The following is a 27,726-nucleotide window of genomic DNA, read 5'->3' as shown; positions in this document are numbered from 1 at the left end:
GCTGCATGGGAGCAAATCCCTGCACCCGGGTTCCAAAATGTTGCTGCAAGCTTTTCTCAGAGGAGTCGTGGAGGCCGCTCTGTAGCTGCATATCAATGCAAATGATTCAGGAATGAGACTCCCCACAGCCACAGAAGGCCTGTGGCCGGAGCGCTCGGGTGTCCACACACTTTTGGCATCAGCACACGCTGTTAAAGTCAAAACGGAGACATTAAGCTGCAAGTTTCTCTCAATAAACACGACGAGCACCGCCATATCAACCAAAACCCAATTTCCGCTCCTTCCTTCGCTTGCCTTCAAAGTTAGTTTTTCTACACAACACATCCTCTCTACGGCTCTGGCTTCAGACGGCTTGGCACAACCGAGACTACGCTACCACCTTTGGTTTTTTTTTCCAGTGTTGACGAACGCAGAAAAGATTGAAGGTAAAAACTTCCGAGCAACACGAAGCCGCGTTTTATTTGGTGGCTAAAAATCGTTTCGCCTCAAACAAAGTCGGCGTGAAACGGTGCAGCATTTGTTATTGTTATAAGAATAACGGGACAGGAGACGCTGCGATTTGTGCGTCGGAGCGAAAACACGCCAGCGTTAGCCAAATAATGTAACATTAGCAAACCTTACTTTTAAGTTTAGTTTCTAAGCGATGAAAACGAAAGAAAGGAGGTGATTTTTAGGTAATGGTCTTGTCTCAGAGATTAGTCTTAAAACTCTTTTTTTTTTTTTTTTTAAATATAACTTTTGGCACAGAGAAAGCATTTAAGTAGGTGTTAGCAGGTGTTAATTGATTAGCTTACATTTAGCTGAATGAGTTACATCGGGCTAGCAACAGGTGCCTGGTCAAGTGTAGGACTACAACTAATGGTGAATTTGTCGGTTGTGTTTCTCGATTAATCATTTGACTGAAGATTGAGAGAAAATAGTAAATAACCCCAAGGGTTTTTTTTTTTTTTAATATTTTTTTGTGTGTCCAACTGTCCAAAATCCAAAATTTTTCAATTATACAAATCAGAAAAAAACCCCAACAGGAAATCAGAAAATCATTTACTTGAAAGATTAATGGATTTTTTTTTTTTTTTTTTTTAAAGTTGCTGAAATTGTGTGTTGATAGGTTTATTGATTAATCAAGTAATGCTGTCAGCTCGTAGGTAAATGTGACGTTTTGTTTGGAAACTTAACATATTTTGTGCTAATCTCTTCTGGCTGATGTTGGTCTGTGAGATTCAGCGTTGGCTTTAATTCAGTTCGGTAGTAACAGGCCTCAATTAACGTTATATGCAAAAGCATTACAGTTAACACTTGGTTCTCTTTAGTCAAACTCTGTACAGCTGAGAAATTTCAGAAAAGTGAAAACTGAGCGAATAGCAGCTCATGAATCTGAAAAACTGTCACACACTGACGTCCGTTAATGTTTACTATAGAAATACATTAAAGAAATACATCAACAGAAAAACTTGCATCATCGGTTTAAGGGCTCATGTATGGATACAATAAGTAGAACAAGGAACCATATTATTAGCCTGTTGTTTAAAGTTTAGGATTTAAAGTTGTCTAAAATAATTAATTTCAGATTTTTCTTTTAAATATTTATTTTTAAGTTACCTGAATGTTTTTCCTGCTACAGCATGGCAAAAAGCATACTGTAATATGTCTGTAAACAAAGTAAGGCATGACAGATGATACTTGTTACTATTTTTTAAAAATCCTATTCATTGTGTTTTCCTCACTAGCAATACATAAGAGATTGCATTATCAGAAATGATCAGGTTAGCCCTCCTGTAATTGAAATAGCTAGAAAATTTAGGACAAATGACTCTTAAATAGAAAAACTAAAATTGGAAATTGTGGGACAGTTGTAAAAAGAGGCATTTTATCGATAATACTGGCATAGTTAAAAGCTGCAACCCTCACGCTAACTTTATTTAATTTTTCTGCAGGTTGCTTGAAAAGCATGGAGGATCAAGAAGCGCTTAAATACAGTCCAAGAAGAGATGCTGCTAGTTTTCAGTCTCTGCCAGACTTCGAGCCAGGCTTGCACCTTCACCGTCCTCCAGCCCACCTGCCAGATGATGTACTAGTTTATAGCGGCGCTTCTGGGCTGAGGTAATGAAAAAGGGTTGCAGTGTTGTATGGTGGTACAACCAGTTTATCACTAATTGTATATTTGTCTGGAGAAGAGATTGGACTTTTTTATGTATTCCCATTGCCCTCCTGGTCTCATAATTGACAGAAATTGTTCAGAGCACTCCTCAATCTTTAAACATGACAGATGGACTGTCACTATTTTCAGTCTTACATTGGGACAGACTTAAACAGTATCTGTTTGACTTAAGAGGAAATTATTAGGAGTGCACTATAAAGCTCAGGTTAATAAAACAAAACTCTTTAACAACACTAATTTGGCTTTTATTTTGTCAAGGCTGCTTGTTACTGAGGTTTCGGAGTGGGCAGGTGAGGAGCCTCCTGGCGAGCATGTTGGGTGCACACGCTGTCAGTTACTGGAGCTCAGTAATGAGTGCACCCATAGTTTCAGGACAGTGGACAACCCAGGTGCTCATTTGGTTGTGACACATGTCACGTAACTGGTCTGAAAATGCTCTTGGCCTTTGTTGCGTTAGTTGTTCTTTTTTTCCCTTTTTTTTTTTCTTTCGGTCTATTGGCAATCAAAACGCTACCATTAATTGAACACGAAAACATCCCCCCCGAACTTTCATAAGTTTTCAGCTTAACACCTGAAGTGTAAATGAAGCAGTGTGATCTCATTTGTGAGTACATGGGCTGTTCTTTCACACTTCTACCGAAACATGCAGGGGAAGAAAACGGTTAATTAGCCACTGGTCAGCCCTGTAATGATGCCTTGCTCTTGAATCTCACCCCAAAACCCTAAGCCTGCTTCCGTGCTTGGCACTTACTCATCCAGAAGTTTTTTTGCATATGTGTTGAAAAAAGCGGATTTGAAATGTGTTCAGAATTGCCAATGCTGTTGATCAAAAATGTTGGTGGGGGAATTTTGAAAAATCTTAGTAGCCATGTTAAGTTTTACATGTTATTTAATCGTTTAGTTTAGTTGGTATTGTCTTACTTTGGGATGTGCAAATGTTCCTTTATATCCATCCATCTGCTCATTTTCCAGCGGTCACTGTTTGTGTTACCCTCTTAGGAAAGATGTGCATGCTTCTGGAGACCATGACCAAGCAAGAGAGGCTTTACTTTTGGAGGGAGGTGACAGACCCAAAATGGAAAGGGCTTCCACCCCCAAACTCAAAGAAAAACTTGATTCTGGTGATATCCTGTTGGGAGATGAGGTAAATAAATGTCAGAATTTTCCCATATTAGCAAAGGCAATATGTTAAATTTATTGGGTTATTGTTTAGACCTGCTTAGAAATTTGATCTCAAAAGATGAGATGCTGTCAGTATCTGTCAGACTCAGTTTATCACCTCCAGTAGCTGATTTCCTGGGGTGAAAATCTAACATGCAATTTTATCTGTAATTCTACGCATTGCATGGAGGCTGTCCTTCAGAGACAAACTGAAATGATGTGGGAATAAATAATGGTATTAAGCTATATTTGAAAATCTGACATTGAAGTGAAATCTCAAGATCTGTGATAATTAACAGCAGATTACTTTGCTGGCAAGTACAGCAGTGTTTGATACCATTACCCAGCTAACTGGAGGGGTAGAAAAACCATGTGCGGCCACCCAGTTTTTCATTTAAGCTGTGAAGAACAAAAATACATTCTCAGAATTTATATTATATTTCATTTTATATTATGGTCTTTCTTGTCTCCTTATTTCTCCAATAGTAGGTTTACATGTGATGATGATGTCTTGACAACAACATGCTTTCCTCAATTAACACCAGAGAAATATGTTCAAGGTTGATAAGAGGAGAAAACCCCAGTCCCAGTTCCTACCAAAATGATTCTGTTTTTTGTTTCTTAAGGATGAAGACTCAGATGATGAACCAGCTGTCCTCTCTCTCACTGGTATGTCACCTGCTGACAGCATAATCTTAGATGAAGAGCTCCTCCTGGACCAGATCAAGGACTTCAAGAATCAGGGAGAGAGCACAAAGACTGAAGGTGCAGCAGTAGGCACGCTTGGTGGGATGTCAGCATTCAATATCTAATTCTAGTCTGGATATTCCAAAAAATCTGGGCTCCCAGTCTGATCATAGCTTTGATCATTATGAATTTTTTGTGTAGTGCTGCTCAATAGGTTCAGTGGAGCCCATTCATCTGTGAACAGAGCTCTGAAGCTTTTGTGTTCACTGCACTGGCTCCCTGTTGTAGCTTGCATCCAAGTTCAACTCTGAACTCACTCTCCTACCTCAAAGCCATAGTCAAACCCTATACTCTGACGCGTCTTGTCGTCTAGACGATTGGTATCCCAGTCACTTTGAGGACCCTGTGATCGCTCATCACGGTCAGGGCTCTTCTCTGTCCTAGCTGCCTGTGCTGCTGGCTGTCTTTTGGTTTTATTTTCATCTTTCTTCCAGTCTGGCGAACTGACTGGCACAAGAATCACATGGCAGCAATAAGCAGTGACACGTTTGACAGCCTCCTGAAGATGTGTCCTGATTTCCATGGCTGCAAGACCCATATGGCAGCATTTGTCTTAATAAGGGGTAAGATCTTTGTACATCTTGGGTCAGTAAAATAGTTTATTTATTGAACGACTAGTTTATTTACTTTATTTTTTTGCCTATTTTAAAAATGGGTTTTTAGTAACAAATCGCTGTAACCATACACTGCTAAAGAGAAATTCATAAACTGCACCTGTACTAGTGACAGGTCTTTATTGCAATAGCATGTTAAACGGCTGGACATCCTCATTTTAAATTCTAGTACGGCTCATTAATGTTTCCAAGCATGAAAAAACATCTCTCAGTGAATTATAACATTTTTTTCATGAAATCACATGTGAGACAGCTAAACTTTTTCATCTGATGGTGCAGCGAGATGGTTAAATCTTTCTTTTCTTACTCAAGAAAACCTGTCTGATTGATGGTGACCTTTAAGTCTCTAGTCACAAGCTGGTTTGAATGGAGACTGATGAGGCTAGCATATGAGTGGCATTTCCCTATTGCTAGCTTGTAGGCCTTTTATATTCTATCCAGGCTTTTAAATGTGTTGTTAAACGTGTCACAGCTTGTAACTGTGGCTCACCTCATAGTTAAATTCCCTTCACACGTCAGTCTCCATGTCAATCCTGTCTCTGTCGTCTTTTCTCAAGTGGTTGGTATTACGTAAAGCAGAAAGTTAATAATACATGTAAATGAAAACAGTTTAACTTCCTCCCCAGAAGTGTTGGATACAGCAGGTCGTCCATGTGAGCATTACAAGGTTGTGGCACTGGGAGCTGGCCGTTCAAGCTGCAGCAAGTGGCTTTGCTACAATGGGACGATGGTCCATGACTGCCATGCCATCATCATTGCAAGACGGGCTCTCCTAAGGTACAAACTACTAATATGACTTCCTTATAGGATGAATAACAACCTCATGCAAATCACAAGAATGTTTATGCAGTCCACACCCTAAGTATTTGGACAATTACAATTTTTTTCGTTCTTCAGGCTTTAAGCTTCAGTACATACAATTTGAAATAAAATAAAGGATACTACATTAAAATTCCAAGTCTCAGCTTTAATTTGAGTTGGTACATCAATATAGAAAGAACGGTGAGGGAGATATGGCCCTTTAAACACATAGTGCCCAAAGTTTAGGGGTTCAAAAGTAATTCAAACTGAATCATCAAAATTAAATTTTTGTGGAAAATCCTTTCCAGTCAGTGACTGTCTGAAATCTTTGACCCACAGGCATCGTCATGTTGCACAACCCTGAACTGCAGCCTGGCTTTTCTTTTTTTGAGGTTTACCAGGGTTTTGCATCTTGTGGTCAACCCTCTGAGGTTATGGTCAGGAAGTCTTCTCTTGATCACTGACAAGGAAACACGTACGACTACATCCCTGAGAGCGTTCTCAACTTGCTGTGCAATCATGAAGGGGTTTTTCTTCACTTAGCAAATTTCATTGACAAGACACGTTCACCTCGGTCGACCAGGTCGTTTGCCGTTTTCTAGTTTTTCTGTGTGCTCTTGCTTTTTTAGAGTGTAACCAGCAGTTGGTTTTGGCATATCGACTAACTTTGACAACTCTCTAATATATTTTTGCTTTTTTGAGCCTCAATAATATCTTCTTCACTTGCTTGGTCACCTCTTCACTCCTCATATTGACAGACAACTCCACCTCAATCTAAATGCAACTCTCAATTCTCCATCAACTCTGAGCTATGTGTGAGCTTTTTTTTTTGTGCATGAACTAACGCTGAGACGACACACAGCTGCCCAAGAAATATTTAGTAGCCAATTACTTTTGAACTGCTATTGTTTGGGCACTATGTATAAAAAGGGCTATATTTTCCCACACAGTTCTTTCAATACTGACATTAACTCATTCAAATTAAAACTGGGAATTAAAAGACTTTAATTTAATATCCATTATTTTATTTCAAATTTAATGTCCTGAAGCTCAGAGCCTGAAGAACAAAGATACAGTACTAATATATTGTATAAATGGTGCATTTTTCTCATTAATATTAAAGGTGAAGACATGACATGCCTTGCCATTACTTGTTAGAGTAGGCAGCCTGGGTCTGCTTGCTGACTTTCTAGTGCCATTGACAGTGCTTCCCTTGCATTGAAAATGCTGATGTGGCTCAAATTGAGAATGGTATTGTCTGGCTTGTGTTCAGGTTTCTGTACAAACAGCTTCTGCTGTTCTTTGATGCTGATCCAAATGCCAAGGAGGACTGTATTTTCAAGAGTAGTGCAGACAGCCATCAGCTTCAGCTCAAACCCAAGATCAGCCTGCATCTCTACACCAATCAGTGTCCTGAAGGAGCTGCTAAGAACTTCTACTTCAAGTACAGCACTCTGTTAATCCCTTGTTTTGACTGTTTTGATATACACTCCATGGCCGCTTTATTTGGTACACCTTTACAGTCTAATGAAATCCATTACGACTTTTTGGCCATAAAGTCTACTTTTATGATGCCTATGATGTAAAATTTTGTTGATTCTGTCCTAGAGGTTTAAATTCAATTATATCTTTTAGCACTGAGGTCATAGTTAGTGGTGGTGTTCTACTGGGCTGCTTTGTATATTCATTTATGTAAATGGAAAGGACAAAAAATTTGAAACACCCTCAGTAGAAGGTAGTTGTGTGCAACACCACCTTTAATTATGACCTCCATAATAAATGCATTATATTGTTGAATATCTGCATTTCCCACAAAAATAAAAGCTCAACACTAAAAACTTTTTAAAGATATAGATATAATGGCAGGGCTATGGTATTGGATTGCATTAGACTGTACAGGTGTACCTAATAAAGTGGCCACTGAGCGTACATATTTGTCTTGTGTGAATTGTTTTAAGCAGTGTTTTGCAGTGTGTATGTAAAATGCCTTTTTTTGTAATAGAAATTAAGGATTTAATTTAAAAACTATAGATTTGACTTATAAGAATTGTGGCATCCTACAAAAACACATTAGTATTATTAATCTTTCAATATATTTCCGTACAGTGATAAGAACTGGAAATTGAATCATCTCATTTTGAGTTAATACATATTTTTTACTTCTTCAATTTGTATTGCTTAGGGGCTCTGCGAACAACAGTTGGACCACAATGAAGCTGCAGTATCACGCCAAGGGCCTGTTGGTCCCTGTAGCCTACCTTGACCCGAGTCTTTGGGGTGCCAAAGTCTGCTGCATGTCTGGTAGTGACAAGTTGTGTCGCTGGACTGTCACTGGGGTTCAGGGTGCATTATTAAGCCACTTCATTCAGCCACTCTACATCACTAGCATGGTGCTAGGTAAAGAGCCTCAAAGCAGTTGTTCATTTTGGGGAATTATTCTTATTTGCTTTCTTGCCAAGAGTTATATGATGAAAAACAATATTTGTTAGCTAAATATGAAGCTACATACATGTGTTTTACATCAAGTGGTATGATTTCTATTTCTTTTAATGCTGTCATAAACAGAAAGAGATTATAAGGAAATTAGTGAGGATCTGGTAGCTGTAATGGTAATGGGCATTTAAAGAATTTTTCATATTTTACATGGGTTAATTTCTTTCACCTGTGTTCTTGTAAATCCCATAAAGATTTAAGAGAACATACTGAGATAATTGTGTTGATTTAGGAGCCCAGAAGCTCTTTAATGAGGAGGTGTCTGATATCACCACCAAGCGACTAGGTGATGGATGGGAGGACTTTCTGCCGCCTTCCTATAAGAAACACAACATCATCCTTCTCTGTGTCGACTACGCGGGGCCCGTTGTGACGACCTCGCAGCATGACGACCTCAGCGTCAACTGGTGCCTTGGTGACAAGGACATTGAAGTTCTGGACAGTAGCAAGGGCTTCCTTGTTGATGGGTAAGATGCAGATGCATTGTACAACAAGTCTATCTTGTGCACACTGTCTTCCAGCAAATTGCATAACATTTAAAATTTCAGTAAACTTAAGAAAAGAAGAAACTATACAGCAACTTGTCCCTGCATCAAAAATTTGGGACCAGTATCATGTCCTGTACTCCTCTTTCAGAGTGTCTCGACATGACTGTAGCTTACCTCATTTGCACTCCTGCAGCCAGTTCCAGGGATAGAGCAGAACTGCTGGCAGAGCCTGATGCAGTTTGTTTGTTTGACAGCTTCACTGAGGCCTGGGGCTCCTGCCATCTCTTGGCTTTGGAGCCGCAGACAACTGCTGATGTCCAGTAGCTAGAGTGTGACACAGACGCGGCTCTCACTGGAGGCTGCATTGTCCTTGAGCAGAGATTAAAGCCAAAAATAGATTTGAAATCCTGCTTGCTGCTCACAGTGTTGCAGAGTATTTCAGCTTCTGTCCTGCAGCTTTAACTGTTCATTTTAGGGGATACCATTGGTCAGAGTGTCAGTTTGAGGTCTGTATTGTGTTCCAAACAAAAAATAGAATAAGAAAATAGAAAAAGAAAAATAGGCTCCTGAAAAAGAAAATAATTGATTTGGGGGCAAGAATACCTACTGAAAAAATCTCCCACATTAAAGCTTGAAAATGAAAGGAGATGCTGCTTGTGCCGCATGAGACTTCTTTAATTAAGTGATGTAGAAGCACCATGCCAATTATTCCTAGCTTTATTTAGCTATGGTTTTCAGCTATGAAGCAATTAATAGTTTCCTAAAAACTTTGGCTTGCACCCACATTTCTTGAATTCTGCTAAGAAGAATGCATACTGTGGAAAATGTGTTAGTAATAAAAAAAAAAGAAAAAAAATTAAAGGAAGTTTTGATGATGAACAATATCATATTCTATAGACTGTGTAGTGGTCTTGGAGCAGGCCTTAAATGATTTGATATCAGTCACCTTGCACAGCCCTCTGCTAATGCTGTCACACTCAATATCCCCCCCCCAGGGTTCCTCTCCAGGGTCTATCCCAGGAAATTGGTTAGCAGCAATGGTAAATGCTGCCTATGGGAAACTATTACTATAAAGATACCGATTATATTTTTATAATGTATCAAATGGCAAAGTGAGAATAATGTCACAATGCGAAAGAGGTCACTCGCAATAATAAAACTATAGGGCAGTATCATCTGAATCAGTGTTGTGTTCACAACTTCACACAAAATGATTCATTGCACGTCTGAGGACACACATCATGTGCTTTGCTGAAAAATATACAAGTAGAAAAGTTTTCATTACAGGCAAGGTACCTTTTAAATAAAATAGTATGTATCAAATAATCCATATTAATTGGCTTTTGGTCTAACCTAGAATATTTGAAACGAACTAATATATAATACTGTATTTATAAGACGATCAGTGTTTTTATAGTGAAACATACACTGGTGGATTATTAGTTATGGTGCACTTTCTTGTTTCCCAGCTCTCCCTCGGTGAGTGGGCCTGGCTTCTCCAGCAGACTTTGCAAGAGAGCCCTCTACAGATATTTCCTCCGAGTTGCACAGCTGGGTGGGCATAGCTATCTGCTGGACCTTCCCACCTACCACAGCATCAAGGTGTGTGTCAGCTATAGATGATTACATTAATGCTAAGTGGTCATTCTGACAACTGTGGCACCGTAAAGCTATCAGGTGTTTTTACGGTGAATGTGCAGTGCATTCTGCAACTACTAGAGTGTATTGTCACTTTGCTTTAATGCAGTTTTTAGACAGATGTGATGCATGATGTTGTTAATGGTTTTTCTTGATTTATAGGTGGAGGCCGTTGTCTACCAGACAGTCAAAGATCTGGTTAAGCAGCAGTTTCTGAGCATCCATGCAGGTCCGTGGAACTCGAAAAAGCTGGTGGATTGCTTTAGTGCTTGAACGCTTTTCCAGAAACTGACTGTGTAGAAGTTTATCCAAGTTCTTGAGATTTTTTTTACTGTTCTTCTTTGCACTAATTACCATAACAGTAATGCTAGTTTTGTTTTATGTGCAACATTGGTGTTGTTTTCAGTTTTGTGTAGGTGTTTGAGAATAATAAACGAGACCCTACTGTTATGCACCACAGTGGAGTAGTCACTTTGAATGAGTAGTGGATGGAAACACATTGCTTAAAGGCTAAAGCTTAAAGGGAACATTTTCCCTGCCCTGTCAAGTAGAATTGAGCAACATTGACACCCTGTCATGCTGTAGACAAAAGCTAATACTGATTAACATCAAAGCAAGTTGTCATTGGTGTGGAGAGGCCGTAAGAACAGGTAAATATTTTCTGTTTTTAGAATTTAGTGTTTAAAGTCATTCACTATCGTATGATTTTAAACATTCTGAGATTTTGCTCATATCTATTCTGAGTGTTTCACCCACAGTAATCCCAGTGTGTTTGAGGTCAGGCGGTCGAATCAGCAGCTGAAGAGCTGAAGATGTGGAACGAAGTTCAAAGTTTCAACTTTCCCCTGTAGTTTTTGCAGCCCACTGTGTTTTTTTTTTTTTTTTTTGAATAATGTTCTCTTAATCAATAGAATTTCAGTGGCAAAGAAACAGACTTAACACACTTGTACACTGGTTGAGAGCCCTCCATGTTAAGTTGCTGTTATGTCTCTACAATGCTACAGATCATCTCCAATTAATGAACTGAACTGAACTGTTGTATTGGATTGGGGTAGAGTGTACAGGTGTACCTAATAAAGTGGCCAGTGGGTGTATATTGACCACAGGCTGCACTAGTTTGAAAACTTCTTCTGTGTGCATCCAGAAAATGAGCGGAAGGATAAATTACAAGAATTACTCATTTTGGACCATATGTGTTTATAAATGAGAAGGTGTCTGAATACACACACACACACACACACACACACACACACACACACACACACACACACACACACACACACACGATTATCAGTTGCATTCAAAGGTGGCATGGTAATCATTTCATGAAGTAATTGAGGAATGATTGTAGAATAATTATTTGGTTTAATCTGAAATACACAGGCAGAAATAGTTAAAGAATGAAGACAGGGACACTTCCATCATCTTGAATTTAAATTTTATTATTCTTTCATACAAACTGTGGGTACCGTGGTTCATTGTCACCATGGCTCCACTCACCAGTTGCTTGGCAACCAACTCCTCCTTGGAACTGATGCAACCACTCATGTCTTTATAATTACAGGCTCTTTTACAATATTTAGCAAAAACAAAAAACAGTAGAATTGTATTATAAAATTATCTAATGAAGCTGGACTACAATGGTGCTTTTTGTAGCTAAAATTATCTTTACACTGCATGGACTACATATCTCTGTGTTAAGGCTGCTGTTTGAGTTTTCAGGCTTTTCATGACTGTTTGTGGAATTTGCATGACCACATGTAAATACAAGTATGCATACTTGTATCCTGTGCGTTTTATCTTTGTTCTTGCTGGTCAAGCAAGTGATTCGTCCAGCCAGGTGTCAGGTTCACCCCGTTCTGGGAAGGCAGAGCTCCCGTACCTGAGGGGCTTCTCTGGGCTCGAGGGAGAGCAGGGGAATTCAAAAGAAGGCCTGCAAGGGAATTAAACATCAGTGAACAATTTAGAAGTGTAAAAAAAACCCCCCAGCTATTTTGTCATTCTCTCACATATGCCTGGGAATTAGAGGTTAAACTTAAATTTCGATTTCAGATAGTGAAGAAAACCTGTAAGTCATCTTCTTTTAGTTGTGTTTAAGTCTCATTAATGTATGCAGTGACATTAACTGTGATTCTGGTAGCCGAGGGACTGTGATGTCTGACTAAATCTGTCATCATTTTATAAGAGGGAGGCTGAATCTCAATAAGATGAATTATACCTTTTAATTGCAACCTTAAGTGTCTTACAATAGATTAGGATTGAGGAATTCATTAAGAGTATAATGGCAAAAGATGATAGACCAATGAAAAATGAAGAATATCTCAATGAAAATGGCTTTTTGAAGAACTCATTAAAGATTATGATTGAAGCCAAAACCTTTGCTTATTACTCAAAACAAGATTTTACAATTTTGCTTTGCTTTTATTTTTGCATTAAATTTTTATTATCACTGAAGTTTTAATTCATCCTGGATTATCTTCCGTCATTGTTTTTGCCTTTAGGTTTACTTCAACCATAGCAGTGTTGACAGACCAATAGTTACGAATTTAGTAAGGATGTGTGCTGCTTTGGAACGAATGTTCTTTGTTTCCTCACCCAGGTTCGGTCTCTTGCAGGGTGAGTCTCTCTGGCTGGAGTCGGAGGAAGCCGATGTGCTTTCTGTGGAGCTGGACTTGACTGAGTGGACCGATGGTACAGATGTTCTTGGAGGATTTAATCTGGGTTTGGCCACAGCTCCAGCTGAGGCTGAGTTGCTCCACTCTTGACGACAACACCAAACACAAGTAACAGAAATTAAAACCCAGAGTTTCCTTCATTTGTAATTGCTTTTGATCTCAAATCTTTCGATCGCACCGGTTAGCAAAGTGATCCCGTGTAGGATTTCACTGTTGATTTAGTAAATTTAAGCGTTAATTGATGACGTGGCATCAGTTGGATCATACTGTGTGTGGCTGTCGTACCAGAGTACTCCTCAAGTCGAAAGCGTCCGAAGCAGAGGTGGATCCTCCACTGTTTCCTGACATTCTCCTTCATCAGGCAGTGGAAGAAGAAGATGAAAAGCCCTGGAATATAAATAAAAGTGACGTCATGAGCCACGGTGGACTAGATTGGGTCTTGGTTGGTGGCTCTATTCATCCCTCTGCAGATACATTTGATTTGATCTTGAGCGAGGCATTTCCCTCTGAGAGGTAAACAGGGGAAGGTTTTTGTTGCGTCATACTCCGATAAAACAAAGTAATATCAGTGAGGTAAAAACAGTTGTGAAATAGTTGCATCATTCAGCGTCTGTTTGATTTCGTCCCTTTTGATCTGAGTTCTTTTGGTATCTTGAATTGTGGATGTTAAGTGAGTTAAGTGTTAAGTGTTTAGGAAAACTGCATGTGTGGTTAGTAAACCATCACTGAATAAATATCGTAACTTGCTCGTTACAACTGTTTCAACTAGCAGCGTCAGGCCCTGTTCGTAAAGACATGACAGAAGATTCAAAAGAACCTCACAGCAGGGAGCTTCAAGTCCTGCTGTCCAAATGAGCAGATGCAAATACATCAAGTTTAGCAGTGTCAGTAGTTTTATTAGAGGACCAGAAACAATTTAAAAGTATTAATACAGCTGCCATACCGAGACAAATACAGAGTGAAAAGTTTGACATGCAGTTAGGTTCACGTCAACGAGGATGTTCCCCCATGACAGAGACCTGCATAAAGACCCTGAGGCAGCTATTGGTGTCAGGGAATTTCTACTGCACAGTGTACGTTGCAAGGCCAAAATACTTAGTACAGTAAAATTGTAAAAATCTTAAAAAAAAGTTTAAAATTTTGTCAAACCTTTCAGTAAAGCCATGATGAAGATGATGATATGGTGAGTAAATAACCTATTTTAGGTACTGACATTTTTAAACCCCAGATCCATTCAGATTAAGGCATTCTAACTGTTAAGTCAAACAAGTGTTTTTGAGAAAGGCACATGACTCATATAACAGGTCTGGACCACTCGTGAATTTTGTTCGTACCTAAGAGAAAATTCTATGGTCAAGAAAATTCTCTGTTCTCTCGATTCTTACATTTTTAGAAATGTATTATCCAGCTTTCAGCCTCCACTTATGGTCTCTGTACGAAAAAGAAACAACAACCTTGCAAGGTGTTGAGTCCAGAGAACAGGTACAGCAGAACCACTCTGGCTGGCCCCCAGGTAAAGAAGCCAACAGTCCATGTTAGTCCAAGTAACAAGGTTAGACTGACAACTCCCTTCAGGTCATGCATCAGTCCACTGTGGGTTCCAGCCGGGCTGTTGACTCGCATGTGGCGAATCTGGATCAAAACCACCACAAAAACCTAAAAGAAAATTCAAAAGAAGGCTTAGAGTAGCTAAACAGTAAAACAATAATGGAATTAAAAATAAGAGATGCAAGATAACAAAGTGCCCTCAAATGGGAGATTTGATGGAGTCATGCCAGGTTACATGAGCTACAAAGCCCGGTCTGTCTATTTGGATATCAAACTTTAAGATTTACAGTATTTACTATCGTTGCTTTGAAGTATTGTCTAAAATAAGTGCCGTCTAATTGATGCATCCTTTACATTTTCCTTCTAAAACTGTGTGAAAATTAGAAAGCTAATTAACCATTAAAATGTGGACACAGGCCAGTGTTTAATAGTTTGAACATATGTATGAATTTTTTACCGCAATGTTGAAGAGAAAGACGAACGCGGCGTAGCCAACCACAGACACATAAAATGTCACATTGTCTTGCAGCCAACAGCTGAGGAAACAAGGATTGAGTGGGAAAAGCAATTAATAAAAGAGCACGGATGTCTTGAAACTTTTTTCAACTAAACAGATAATCAAAATTTTGATTTCATGTTCCATTTATTTCAGTTTGGCACTATTAAGACTAGCTTGATCTGAAAACATGAACTATGATGTGTACCATTTGGTGGCTTTTATCTAAAGGGAAAAGTCGACAAGATTGGGCATTTTTCAGATTTGTGAATTGACATCATATATAAGTATATTTAATATAATAATAACAAGAAACAAAGAAAATTAAAAACATTATCTAGATCTTGTTATATTTTAGGTGCTTTAAATAAGTTCAATGCTTTTGCATATTCATTGTTTTAACTATTTGTGACAAGATGCCTGACTTTCCCCCATCAGCAGAAGAATGTGAAGACAGCCTTGTAGTGACAAATTCTGCACATACATCATTATGCATGGTGATGATCAAACATCCTCATTTTTATTAAACCTGCAGTACACAGCATATGCAAAACCTGCAAACCCAAACAGCATAGAAGGTGTTAGATTTAAAAAAAATATTCAGTCTCACTTCTGATTGAAACCACTTTGTTGAAAAGATCCATCAAGTCATTGAAAGTGAATATAAGATGAAGTTGAAACTCACAAGTTGTCAGAGTTGTCTAGTGACTCTAAGCTAGGCTGAGCAAGTGTGTAGAGGTGACTGCCGTAGGCCCCTCTGTTCGTGATGAGCACCAGGATGCAGATCATCAGAGGAAGCCCTGGAGGAAGAGTTTAAATACTTGTACAGCATTTTTCACAGCCTTAGAAATTATAATTATCACTATTATCTTGTTTAAATGCTCTTCATGAGCCTCGTCTCAGTGTTTCAGTCAACAGCATTCTCCAGTCACCAGTGTTAAAGCGTGATGCGGTTTTTGCCAGCAACTAACTTCAAGTCAGTCGACCGAACACACGACTCACCCCATCCCAGAGCACAGAACTTGAGGATATATGAGGGCACATAGACGTTAAAGACTTTGACGAGGGCGAAGTACATGTTAACGGCCTCTAATCCCATCCAGGTGAATGAGGCCAGGACGAAGTAGTGCAGTGTGGAGGCTGCAGCGACACACAGGGCGTACAGACCCCAGGAGGACAACCAGGAGTTGACCAGGAACGCCAGGTTCAAGCCCAGCAGGGCCAGGGAGAGGTTGATGAGAATCTGAGAGGGGTAGTCCCGACGAAGCTTCCTGAGTCAGAGAGAAGACACAAGGGAGGAGAATTAAAGGTAAAAAGCAGAGCATAAAATGCAAGCGGTGTAAATAAGAGATCTTTATTTATTAGCCAAGACAGCGTGGACTTGGGGATTTTTTAAGTTAAAGTGTTATGTTTACCAGTTCATTAAACCTGCAGTAATATGTACTTTGGCCTCCTCATGGCTGTTGAAACACAACATTAAAATTCCCTCTCAAAGTCTCTTATTGGCTTCGAATATGGATGTATTGCCCAGATTTATTTGAAGTGATGGTTGCAGTCAAGATTTATAACTGTGAGGGGTGTCAAATAAGATCGCTCGATACGGAAAGATAACACAGCTCACCAGTCTAATCTGTGAGGTTTCTGGTGAAACACAGAGCAACTGTGAGCTTACAACAGCCTCATAACACAAGCGAAAATTGATAAAGGGCAACAACAAAGATATACTCCGAGTAACTTTTACTCAGGTTTCACCCAAATCATACCATGTCATTTACCTTTCTGACTTCATAGCAGACAGGGCTCAACACCTAGAGTGTGAGTAGTTCACTAAATAATCAGAACCAACCAGCGAAACACTAGAGGTTATTTATTGAACTCTGTATAGCCTCATTTCCAATAAGGAAGAATGGGAAATAGCCAAAAGTGATGCTCAGATGTTGCTTGGATATCTATGAGAACGAGGGGTTACAACCAAGTGTGAAGAACCAGGGCTATGGATATGTAGATTGGCAACGAGATAAACCAGTTGGCTAGGGTAGAAGCCTCACTTAAATGGTGAGTGGGACGTCGGCGTTCTGCTGGGAATGACAGGGTGTTGATATGTTGCTTGTATGATATGTAACTTACTTTTTCACGGAAAACAGCTGCTGCTTCAGCCAAAGGTGGCGCTCTGAGAGCAGTGGGAGTGAACCTAAACAGTAAAGCTGTGGGTGGACAGCCAAGCAATGAGCTGAAACTCGCTGTAAGGCTCTATAATACTAAAATATAGACTATAGCTGCGATAGGTAAATTAGTACAGCATTAATTTTCAGACTGGACAACATTTTCTGTCAGGTACAGTAGCCTTGTCTTACATTTCACATAAAATCTCTTATCTTATAGAACAAGGGAAAAAAAACAACTTATTTTTTTCAGTGCAAGCAGAGATAAACCTGACAGAGGGTGAAACTAAGCAGCAACACAATTGAGTTTTGAACTCAGTGCAGAATTTCTTTATTATGTGTCTGTACTGTTTGTCTGGTTGCAGAACATGTTCCACTGTACTGATCCCGACTTCTCTCTGCAAGTACAAAGTCAACTAAATTGTAGCAATAAGAAACATTTGGGTTTATCGAAAATGTAGTCGTACATCTGACAAGCATTTGCATTGAATTTGAAACATTTGCAAGAATGGTGGTGTAACACATACCCATTGTTCTTATCTATAGAAATGAAGGACAGATAGTTTAGTGTTTCTGTATGGGCGGGGACACAAAAACAGTGGTTAAATTTTCTCTGCATCCGTGTTGATATGACATTTCGACACCCTCCGAGAGACGGCATGTAAACACAGTCAGTGTGTGACAAGTAGAAAACATTTATAAAATAACAACTTGGCGGTTGGATTCTCACTCGAAAACTGTGTAAGTGAGAACGGTGATTCCTAGGAACAGTGATGAGACTCCACAACCAACAAAGGTGATAATGGTCAGGATCTGCTCATTAGCCGGGTCCACCTGAGTCCTAGAGATATCCTAGACACAAACACACAGAGATTTGGTAACATGAGCGTACGTGTATTTATTTCCCAATGTGCCACCAATAACTATAAAACAATAACACACATTGAAAATCATGTACAGTAATAAAAGTAACTGCTCCTGTCCCCTACTACCGAGTAAAAACTAGCATGAAGACCTGCATCTTTCTGTTCCCTCAGTGACACACTTAAATTAATTGCTCCCTGTAGCACTAGTATGCATAAATAAGTGACAAAATTGGGCAACATAGCTTAAAGGGTAAGTCTAGTGATATGCTAAATTTTTTATTATTGTCATCAAATCCGAGGGAAAAAACTAAACCAGCAATCAACTAATTCCACTAACAAGTATTGCCTGTGCCGCCGGGCTCTCAAATGAGAGGATTTGCTGCTTTTCTTTTCTTTATATCATTGTAAACTCAGTATCTTGAGTTTTGGACTGTTGGTCACACAAAACAATACATTTCTATAGACGTTTGAAAAGTTTGCTAAAACCTATATTCCCCAGCCGTTTTGGAATTTGTTCTTTTAACCTTTTTAAAAGATAATCTATATTTGTGATCCATTTGTAAAGATTCACACTCTCGGTAGGAATCAATGGGCCACGGGGGCGGTAGGGAAGTCAGAAAGTATTGAGAGACAAACTAACACATTGTTTTATTGTTGACGTTAACAGAAAATAGGAAATTGCCACCCTTACTATATATTTAAGTGTGCATTTCAGTAACATTAGGATTTATAGCCATGATATATTTGCAGTTTTGGAATATGTTCAATTAAAATTTGTCAAAATAATATGTCTTGCAAGACTCTTAGATGTAATTATCTTCTATCTCACATAAAAGCACTGTACTCAACATTATGCTTGTTTTGAAGTAAATGTGTCTCTGATATCTGTAAAAACACCAGGGAACACAATAATAATACATTTGCTTGACAGGAGTTCATATTTATTTCTTGTGCTTTGAACGCCCTCTGCTGGTAGCGCTGCTTGGCTTTTACCACTACCGTTGTCACTACCGTCACCAAAACTTTTAAATGTGCTGCAGTCCCCCTGAGTCCAAAGCGTTCTTCCCAGGAAAAAGTAAAACGGAAATGCGTAGCTTGTACCAGAAGAACTCCAAAGTTTGTGAGATGATCACACAGGCACGTTGTGTAGTCAGAGCTGCTGTTGTATTTTCTGCAGCCGAAGTCATCCCAGCCTCCCTGTCCGTCTAGATGATGAGACAGACATTTACCATCACACAGTTCATCCAGCATTTATAAACATGTGACAGAAGTGATTTAAATCAGGACCTACTGTTTTTGTTGAAGTTCCAGTACACACACTGTACGTCCCTGTGAAGCTTTAACAGAGATGGAAACGAAATGCACCTGTTAATCAAAGGCATTACTAAGTCGTTTATATATTTAAAGCGACAGTTTTATTTCCTTCAGTGATTAACCATATCTTTAAAGGACAGCCGATCCTACTGTATTGGGTATAAGATGGTGGAGTGTGACTTTGACGTCTTCATCAAGGTCTTTGATTTGAGAGCTGGCGTTGGTCACACTGGCCGACACCACAAAGGTGTTGAGGGTCTGACCCTTTTCGCTGCTCTGAAAATTATAACAAAACGCATGTGAGTAACTTACTTGGCTAATGTGCATCGAATCGGTTTGTTTGCGAGAGTCAGCATGAAAGTATTTATAAAGAAGTGTGTTTTTCCTCCAAATGTAACAGTGCTCACTGAATATAAATAAAACTCTGATAACCAGGAAAGGATTCACACAAAATAGTACCTTGAAGAGCATCGGTATGCCATAGAACTGAAACTGGACTCTTGGCAGGCTCTGGTTCAGGCTGTTTTGTGGGAAACTGTGTTGCAGGACAGACGGCAGGGAGATGAAAGCCACTGTGCCATTGAAGGGATGCTTGTTGATAAAAATCTACAACAAGAAGCAAACTTTCTTGATTCTCCTTTAAACTCACACTCAGCACGCGGTAATTAACATCAACAGTCAAAGTGATTTTTCATGACTCGGTGCAGGCTGTGTGACAAGAATATGAATGTTAAAAAGTTTAAAAACTAGAATGATGCTGCTCACCACATGGTAGCTTTGAGAGAAGTAACATTAATAAGAACATATTAAATGACATTTTTGCCTACACACCCCTGCATTTAAATTGCAAATTTGCTAAAAGAGGCTGTGTTCTGTTTGAATTTCAAGTTGATGAACAACTTCAGAACATTAATTTGTTAAATCCGACTGTCGAGCCTGTGAAAATGGGAGGGGGCTCGAAAACAATCCCATTTTCACAACTTTGAACTCGCCCAACCTAATGGAGACTACTAGGTCTAACTTATCTAACGTTTACTGGATGTTTACTGCACGTTCTCTCAGAGTCGGCTCCAAACTAATTGAAACCAAATTGTTTAAACAGATGACCAAATAGTTGAGTGTAATCTTTTCGTAAACAGTTTGCATATCACAGCTCAACAACCAACATGGCATATCATCTAAAAACGGTAAGCTAAACTTGTCTGCGTTAGGATGCTCCGTCGACCTTCGTGTTTAACGTTTGAGGCTTCGAGTTTGAACATATCGGAACTGGCATATTTCAATATGTTATCTTGCAAATACTTGCTTTTCGTGTTTTATTTATGATACATCAAGGCTAATAAGGCTAACACGTGGAGTGCATTCAGTTCCCTGTGGCCGGTTTAGTTAATTTAGAGATAATGTGCAGATTTCTTTGTCGCTACGATTAGGATTTCAGTCGACCAAAATTTCTGTGGTTGACTTTAGCCCTTTTTCCAGCCTCAAAGCTGCTTAAGGGGAAATTAAAGGGGAAATCCAGATGTGAAGGGTTAAATGTATAAGCTGTAACTGCAGCAGGCAACTCTACTGGTAACGTTACTTCTATAGACCAAGTAATGAGAGGTGCTGTTCATTGGTTATGATTTTATCACATTTTGACTTAGTGTAGCTTAAAGCTAAATCGATAAGCTGAATAATCGGTAAGTCTATCGACAGAAAAAATCATCTGTAACTACTGTGCAAAAATTTTGAAAAGAAAAACTAAACATTCACTTGTTCCAGGCTCTCAAATGAGAAGAGTTGCTGTTTTTCTTTGTCATATATTTTTGTTGTAGATTGAATATCTTTAGGGCCTTCGAAAAAATATTCAGCAGATTAATAATTTAGGAACCCTACAATAGTGTCTTCTCTTAAGGCTACACTATCACTTCTCAGTCTGTTTTCTCAAATAAAGCTATAACCGATGTATTTATGTAAGAGCATTATAGATAATGTTATATAATGATATATAGCTTATTTTCAATGACCAGAGGATTCAAAAGATGCTAATGGCTTTGCTTGCCCTATTCACATAACAAAACGTACTGATAGACTGATTTTTTTGTGGACTCTGACAGATTGATGTCTGTTCTTGTGAATTTACCAACCTCAGGTTTTGTGCCAGCGCGATAAGATGACACACCGAAAGTCAAACTGCCAAACTGTCCAGGAACTACATCCACCACTGAGATAGCAATGGCCGAGGCAACCAGGTTGGAGAAGCCCTCGTAGCCCACCATCCTGTCTCCCACCGCCTCTGTTATGTTTAGGATACTGTGGTGGGCAACAGAGAGGGGGTCAGTAAACGGATGTCAAACAGGAAAAGTCGAGCAGATTCAGTTTTCCATCCTCACATGTTAGTAAAAGGCAACAGGTTGCTGTCAGACTCCAGTATGTCAGAGATGATGTTGATTAGAGCTTGGCCCAGGTCTGGTGTGACCACACTGAGCTTAAGAATGTCCTCCAGCTTGTTGAGGACTGTGACCAGCTCTTGGTAGAGGAGTGTGGACTGGTTCCTTAGTAAACCCGCAATCATCTCCACCACGTCCAGTGCATTGTCTGGAGATAAATGAAACAACTTGTGAAATAACAAATCTGGTGGTGTTATAATACAGATCTAGCTTTGAATCAGTAATGATCTCACTGATTTGTCGGTATAAGGATTTTAAATGTTTTAAACGGGAATCAACTGGACAGCATTGTCAAGGTGGCTAGTAAAATCACCAGTTGGCTGCATCTTGTCGTTTAGCTAAGTTTAGTTTTATTATCTCATATTCAAAAAACATAATTCTTGTACACAAGAATGTGGGACTGGATCATGCAATTATTTATAAATTGACAATTACAACATAAGACATATAATTGAAGTGAAAAGCGTGTAACAGACCAGCAGTGACTTTGATATGGTCCAGATCAGGGATGGTTTCCACCACTGGCGGACAGTCCTCCAGGTCTGGGACCATCCAGTGGGTGCTAAGGCACAGCTTACTGTCAGACAAACAGGTGGGGTAAAGGCTTAAAAAGCACATATTTCATTTAATTTACAAGCTATGTATTTGTTATTCCTGATACTTAAATTTTCTGACTGCCGTTTATATAACTGCTCCTTTTGTAATGTCTACTTCCATGTCAAGTTTTTGCTATCTGTGCTTTTCCAAGTCTGACTTTTGCAGAAAATACATCAGCTAATTTCTTAAAAGTGGAAAATTGTATAGAGAGGATGGCCGTTGTGTAAAACCATAGAGATGGGAGGCTTTTGATCCGGGAATCACTTATCCATTAACTCCACTCATTAGTGACACCGACCTCCTGATTAATGCTTTTACAGCACAGCCTCCCACAGCTGACAAGCAGCCCATCAATGATTATTGTCACAGTGGGTCAACACACACAAAGAGTCCTGAACACAGTGAGACAGACACGCAAATATATGCCAACGGATGTAATCAATACTCAAACAGGCCCGTATTTATTCATGTGTTAAATTTGTGTTGGCAGAGTCAACTAGCTTAATACATGTACTTTTTCCTCAACGTGACTGTATCTTGAATTATCTGCAGGTCAAGAGTTCAGTGATAATAGGAAGCGGCACATGTCAACTAAAGCATACAATCAATAGGCAGGCGTCACAGTCCCGGCTGAAATGGTAATGGTTGAAATTGGAATCCCTAAGTTTTAAGTACAGAATTTAGAATATCTTCAGAAATAAATGCAAATTGACCAATTTTGTATATTCAAAAATATTTTTAAAAAATTTCCAAGTTTACTAAACGAAATAACATTTAAAAAAAACAAATCGTGCATTATAGCAAAATAATACAAACACAAAATGTACCCTCAGACACAATTATTGGCACCCTTCACTTATATTTGGTTGCAGAACCTTTGGAAACTATGACAGCCTCTAAACGTTTCTTGAAGCCGTCTAGAAGCTTCTAGTACCGGTCTTCCGGTAGTTTCTGCCACTCTTCCACTACTATGCGTTCAAGCTCTTTTAAGTTTGCAGGAGTCCTTTTTGCAATGGCAGATTTCAGCTTTCTCCAAAGGTTTGCAATGGGATTTAGGTCAGAACTCATTGCTGGACATTTTAAAACGGTCCATCCTTTCATTTTCAACCAGTGTTTTGTGCTGCTGGTTGTGTGCTTTGGGTCGTTGTCCTGCTGAAAGACCTAAGACCTGACACATTACTATCACATCACCCCACCTGTCATCTTTCTGGCATGTAGCAGCATTTCGCAAGTTTGTTGTCAAAGGTAGGAGCCCAGTTTGAAGATGTGAAATATCGGGTTCAAAACTAGCCATCCAAAGAATATCTGATATTGAAAATATGCCAGGTAGACTGAGAAAGTTCTTTCTGAGAGAAACACCAGATCACTGTGTGTAATTTTCAATGAAAGAGCTGGTCATTGCGAGGGGAGGTAAAATGAACCAAACCATCCTCAGAGTACGGAGGTAAGAACCATAAAACTGACCCGTCTGAAATTTTCCTATCAAGCTACCAGCAGAGTAATTGGAAAATTAATTGGACAACAAGAGCAGGTAATGGTTCAGCGTTTGCAACTGTGAATGTGCGGACGAATCTGCCAGAAGTTTCAGGACTTGGTTACACAGCAAAGGTTAATGCAGAAATATGTTTTGCGTACACAGTTCTGGACCCATTAGACCTTAATTACGTGACACTGTGGAAATTTTGCAAGTCAGCGTCTACGACTAGTAATTGAGCACCCCTGCTATAAAGATGCCAGCTTTAAATACATACCTGGACTTGAGTTGTAAACATCAGAAAGTGTCAATTTATCAAAAAGACTATTTAATGTGTGTTTATCAATTTCAGTTTTTCCTGTTAGCGCTCTCACCAGTGTCGAGTGGCATATCGGCGAGGATTTTTCGGGCACGGCCGTGTTGCATTTTTTCCTCCTGAAGTGGCGGGCCACTCAAACAGGCCTTTCCTCGTCTGGCAGGTTTCCGCATTGCACTTTAATATCACTAAGGCAGTTTAACAGCAACACAGATGGATAAGGAGACTGACAGACTGACTTTTATTTATTTTTTTAATTTGTCAAGTATTTTTTTTCTATACAATTTGAAATCAATTAGTAAAAGTAACTTAATTTCAATTTAAAAAAAATTAAATGTTATACCATGGAATTTTTGACTGAACCTGAACCTCACTCACAGATGCGGCTTATCTTTATGTCCTCGGTCGCTATAGTGATGGAGGCGTTGTTATAAGGCAGTAGCAGTAGGTGTCGTATCTGCTCCTCTATTTTCTGTGTGTCTGACGGCGACATCATAACCTGAACTTGGAAAATACAGCTCTCTCTGCAGACATGAATAGAGTTAATATGAGTTACTCTTAATACAACGGATTGACATACACAGCACATGCAGTATATTGAAGTGTTTTTTAAAATACTACATTTTCAGGCAGCAGAAGTTTTCCAGTAGTAGATGTATTTCACGTCTGACATTATAATCTAAAATTACAATACATTTTGTAAAAGTAAACACGCCTGTTGAGCAGCCTGTAATACTGGATCCATTTCACTATTCCCTTATCGTTACCTGTAATTGGTTCTTGATCTAAAGGAAATCGTGCAGAGCTGTATGATTCATACCTTGCCACTCTGTATATGTGCACCTGGGGGGAAAAAAAAAAATAATGAAAATATTGGCACAGCTTACAGATACTGTGCAAACAAGGATTAAACCAGTTTTAGTCAGTGCCATCCAAAAAATAATTTCCAGCCTGAGTTCCACCAAATGTGAAATCAGGCTAATAATCCATTGAAATGTATGCATTTAATTTAAAAAGCTAAATATTTGTAAATGAACAACAATTTCACCTTACTTTAACATTTCCATATTGTGTGTTTCAGTGTAAAGGTTTTTCCTCCGCTACAATAAATAAAATTTGAAAATTTGAATATAAGCATCAGTTTTCAAAACCCGAAATCGGTCAAATCTTGGATCTGCCGGCTTTCACAGCGCCGGTAATAATCTCAGAATTGTTCTGAAGTTGTGAAAGGCGTGAGTTTAATTTGTGTCACGTTGAATCTGGAAGCTTTTCATGTTCACTTACTCCATCAGTGGTAGTGAGGTTCGACTGCCGGTCAGGATGATAGCTGAAAGTGAAATCAAAAATTCAGGGTCACATTAAGTTTTCCACAGATTGCGTGACATTTCCTGGAAAAACGTGCGTGGAACTGATGGTGCGGCAGCGACTGCACCTTGGAGCTTTGGGGAGAAGCAGCTGGAGGTCAAGCACTGTCATCGTGTCACCAGGTAGACTAGAGTTGAGCTGTGAAGAGTCAGAGAAATCTCAGCATGACGAGTTCTGAAGAATTGAAAGACTAGTACAGTGGTTCCCAACCCGTATGTCCGACTTATCCCCAGGACTGTACTCCTTTCTCAGCACCAACCTTCATGTTCCCTGTTCCAAATGTGTTCCTATGAATGAACTGGAAACTGGATGTTATGTAACACTAGGGATTAAATGACTGGGATATGGCTACAATACTTTGTCCATACAGTTGGATTGTCTGTTTCGGTTGCTTTGGTCAAAATTGTAGAACTACCCCAACTCGGACCAATAGAAGGATGTTTATTTATCCATCACTTAACTATTTCAACTGTTTATGCATTACTTTTAACAACTATTTTAACAATTTTTCATGAACCTTAGCTAAATGCTATTTTTTCATTACATTGAGCTAAATATTTCAACTGTTTATCCGTCACTTTAACTATTACAACATTTCTTCTGTCTTTTTACTCCTATTTCAGTTGTAACATGTGCTAAACAACTGACTGAGGTTGACGGGCAGCCTACTATTGTAAATTTCCAATTAATCAATCAGCATCACACCAGTTTGTTATTCTATTTTGAAGTTTATTTTCCTCCTTGGCATAAATCTTAACATTATCACGGACATTTTGTTTTTTTAAAATTAGATTTTTTTTATTTGAGTTAGTGCTACGCTTCCCACATATTCCATGGCAACTGCAGGAGTACCCCCTGGGATACAAGTAGGTTTGGAAACAGTGGACTATAAAACTTTTCCTATAGCGTAACAACATGCATTAAATGTTATACTGTTTATAGACTCCTAAACTGGTCACGTTTCAGATGAGTTAAGACAAATCTCTGAAGAATAACAGAGCTGTGCTATTCTGTGAGACCTACCCAGGTGGAAAGAATCTGCTCTGGGTCACAGTCTCCTGTTATGGAAACGTTCATCTTAACCTCAAAATAAAGCTCTGCAGAGAAGATTGAGACAAAACAAACGATCCGGAACTTAAAGAAACTTTTTCCTTAAGGCATTATCACAAAATGTTTCTTCAACTGGAAATGAGCAGACTGACCAGAGAGATTTGTAGGGCTTGTTGTGGTGGTGGTGGTGATTGTGGTGGTTGTGGTGGTGGTGGTGGTGGTGGTGGTGGCTGCCGTCGCACCAGTAGAAGCACTTGCGGTGTTGCTGGTGGTTGTGGTTTTAAGTGTGGTGGTTGGGGAGAAAGTAGAAGTTGATGCTGTGGTTGCAAGTCTGGTGGTTGTGACGGGACAGGGCTCCGTCACCGCGTCAGGCGGACTGGTGGTGGCAGCGGAGAAGCTTTCTACAAACAGAAAAGGTTACTGTGAATTTGTTTTTCTGAAAAGTTTACCCAAACACACATGTATTTCCTACCAACAGGTGTGGTGTGTATGCTGTCCTCATCAGCCAGCAGCTGTAGCAGACGTCTGGGGTAACGGTAGGGGATCCTAAGGTCCATGTACATCTCATTTTGCACAGCTGCCACATCCAAGCTGGGAATAACATTTGCATGAACCAGACAGTGAAACCTACAGGGGAGATAGACAGTTAAAGGTTGCATAGAGTGTTTTTACTGTCCTCTTCAGCAGTGGTTTCTGGGCATTTTGGCTTGTGACCCTTAAAATGAAGCAAAGTCTGTTTTTTTGCTGCCTTAGTTTGTACATGGGTGGTGAGCATTTCAACCAAAGACTGATTTTTCCCTCCATAAAAGAATGATGTGAAGTACTGATGAGGTTTTCTTCCGTTCTTTGCTGTCATTCCTAGTTGTAATTTTCTTATTTTTCATATTATCCCTGCTCTATTATACTTTGCTCTGCCTCCCTGTGGAATTACACTATGTGAATTATAAACAGCACTCAGATCAGCAGAGCTTGCCCCAGCATGGAAATTTAAGTCTTAAAAAGTTTTGTCAATGTAAATAAAGTCCCAAAAACATGTTTTACATAATTATGATTATATTTTTGCATGAAGACTTATATTTTATGATGAATGGATATCTTTTGTGCTAGAAATTGTAAACAGTAAACCTGAACCTTGTTTACCTGTTAATATTAGGGGTAGCCCACCGCACCTGAAGAGTAAAAGACACATTACTTCACTGCATAACGCTTCAAATAATTTTCTTTTTTTCTTTTTCTTTTTAAAATTAAAACATAAACTTTAGCGAGAGAGATTATATATGTGTCTGTGTGTGTCTTTAGAGCCTAATACGGAGTTATTGAGGCCATTACCCAAT

The 27,726-nt window shown here is 39.2% G+C and overlaps 2 protein-coding genes across 12 annotated transcripts; one reads left to right on the top strand and one right to left on the bottom strand.

The window, feature by feature from the left end:
* On the top strand, nt 1-15,940 carry adad2 (adenosine deaminase domain containing 2). Of its 11 annotated transcripts, none has more exons than XR_005709295.1 (13): nt 14-425; nt 1,935-2,100; nt 3,131-3,302; nt 3,946-4,084; nt 4,501-4,629; nt 5,307-5,457; nt 6,755-6,925; nt 7,664-7,878; nt 8,207-8,441; nt 9,932-10,064; nt 10,263-10,329; nt 12,700-12,883; nt 15,923-15,940. XR_005709295.1 is itself a non-coding variant. In XM_040151492.1 (12 exons), exons 1-12 carry the CDS (start codon nt 113-115, stop codon nt 12,774-12,776), a joined length of 1,965 nt encoding a protein of 654 aa, XP_040007426.1. In that variant the 5' UTR covers nt 1-112; the 3' UTR covers nt 12,777-13,207. The 11 variants fall into 11 exon arrangements, 9 of the variants coding, with proteins under 9 accessions (XP_040007426.1, XP_040007430.1, XP_040007427.1 ...); XR_005709296.1 differs by lacking the exon at nt 15,923-15,940 and adding an exon at nt 13,064-13,207; XM_040151492.1 differs by lacking the exon at nt 15,923-15,940 and having other exon boundaries at nt 1-425; nt 5,310-5,457; nt 12,700-13,207.
* On the bottom strand, nt 12,957-26,583 carry LOC120802867 (adhesion G-protein coupled receptor G4). Its single transcript, XM_040151040.1, has 20 exons — nt 26,545-26,583; nt 26,366-26,439; nt 25,410-25,480; nt 25,262-25,304; nt 24,798-24,820; nt 24,356-24,501; nt 24,036-24,165; nt 22,067-22,167; nt 21,534-21,738; nt 21,288-21,453; nt 19,621-19,767; nt 19,312-19,437; nt 19,139-19,184; nt 18,949-19,052; nt 17,712-17,833; nt 15,822-16,090; nt 15,505-15,619; nt 14,781-14,859; nt 14,230-14,431; nt 12,957-13,162 (listed from the first exon to the last, which is right to left on the bottom strand). The coding sequence occupies exons 2-20, from the start codon at nt 26,417-26,419 to the stop codon at nt 12,957-12,959; spliced, it is 2,355 nt and encodes a 784-aa protein (XP_040006974.1). The 5' UTR covers nt 26,420-26,439; nt 26,545-26,583.
* Between the last annotated feature and the right edge of the window lie 1,143 nt (nt 26,584-27,726).

This window comes from Xiphias gladius, chromosome 17 (assembly GCF_016859285.1).
Source record: "Xiphias gladius isolate SHS-SW01 ecotype Sanya breed wild chromosome 17, ASM1685928v1, whole genome shotgun sequence".
NCBI classification, from domain to species: domain Eukaryota; kingdom Metazoa; phylum Chordata; class Actinopteri; order Istiophoriformes; family Xiphiidae; genus Xiphias; species Xiphias gladius.
Note: the sequence above shows the minus strand (reverse complement) of the source record. Positions and strands in the feature narration are given on the sequence as shown.

What these genes read in the sequence shown, in the direction of transcription:
- LOC120802867 (XM_040151040.1), bottom strand. Translation starts at nt 26,419, where the DNA reads ATGAACGTTTCCATAACAGGAGACTGTGACCCAGAGCAGATTCTTTCC. An exon ending in CACATATACAGAGTGGCAAG is followed by an intron (nt 24,502 to 24,797) that starts GTATGAATCATA and finishes TCATGTCTGCAG; the next exon opens with AGAGAGCTGTATTTTCCAAG. An exon ending in GTTCTGTGCTCTGGGATGGG is followed by an intron (nt 15,620 to 15,821) that starts GTGAGTCGTGTG and finishes CTCTTCCTCCAG; the next exon opens with GGCTTCCTCTGATGATCTGC.
- adad2 (XM_040151491.1), top strand. Translation starts at nt 113, where the DNA reads ATGAGACTCCCCACAGCCACAGAAGGCCTGTGGCCGGAGCGCTCGGGT. An exon ending in CATCACTAGCATGGTGCTAG is followed by an intron (nt 7,879 to 8,206) that starts GTAAAGAGCCTC and finishes GTGTTGATTTAG; the next exon opens with GAGCCCAGAAGCTCTTTAAT. An exon ending in CCACCTACCACAGCATCAAG is followed by an intron (nt 10,065 to 10,262) that starts GTGTGTGTCAGC and finishes CTTGATTTATAG; the next exon opens with GTGGAGGCCGTTGTCTACCA.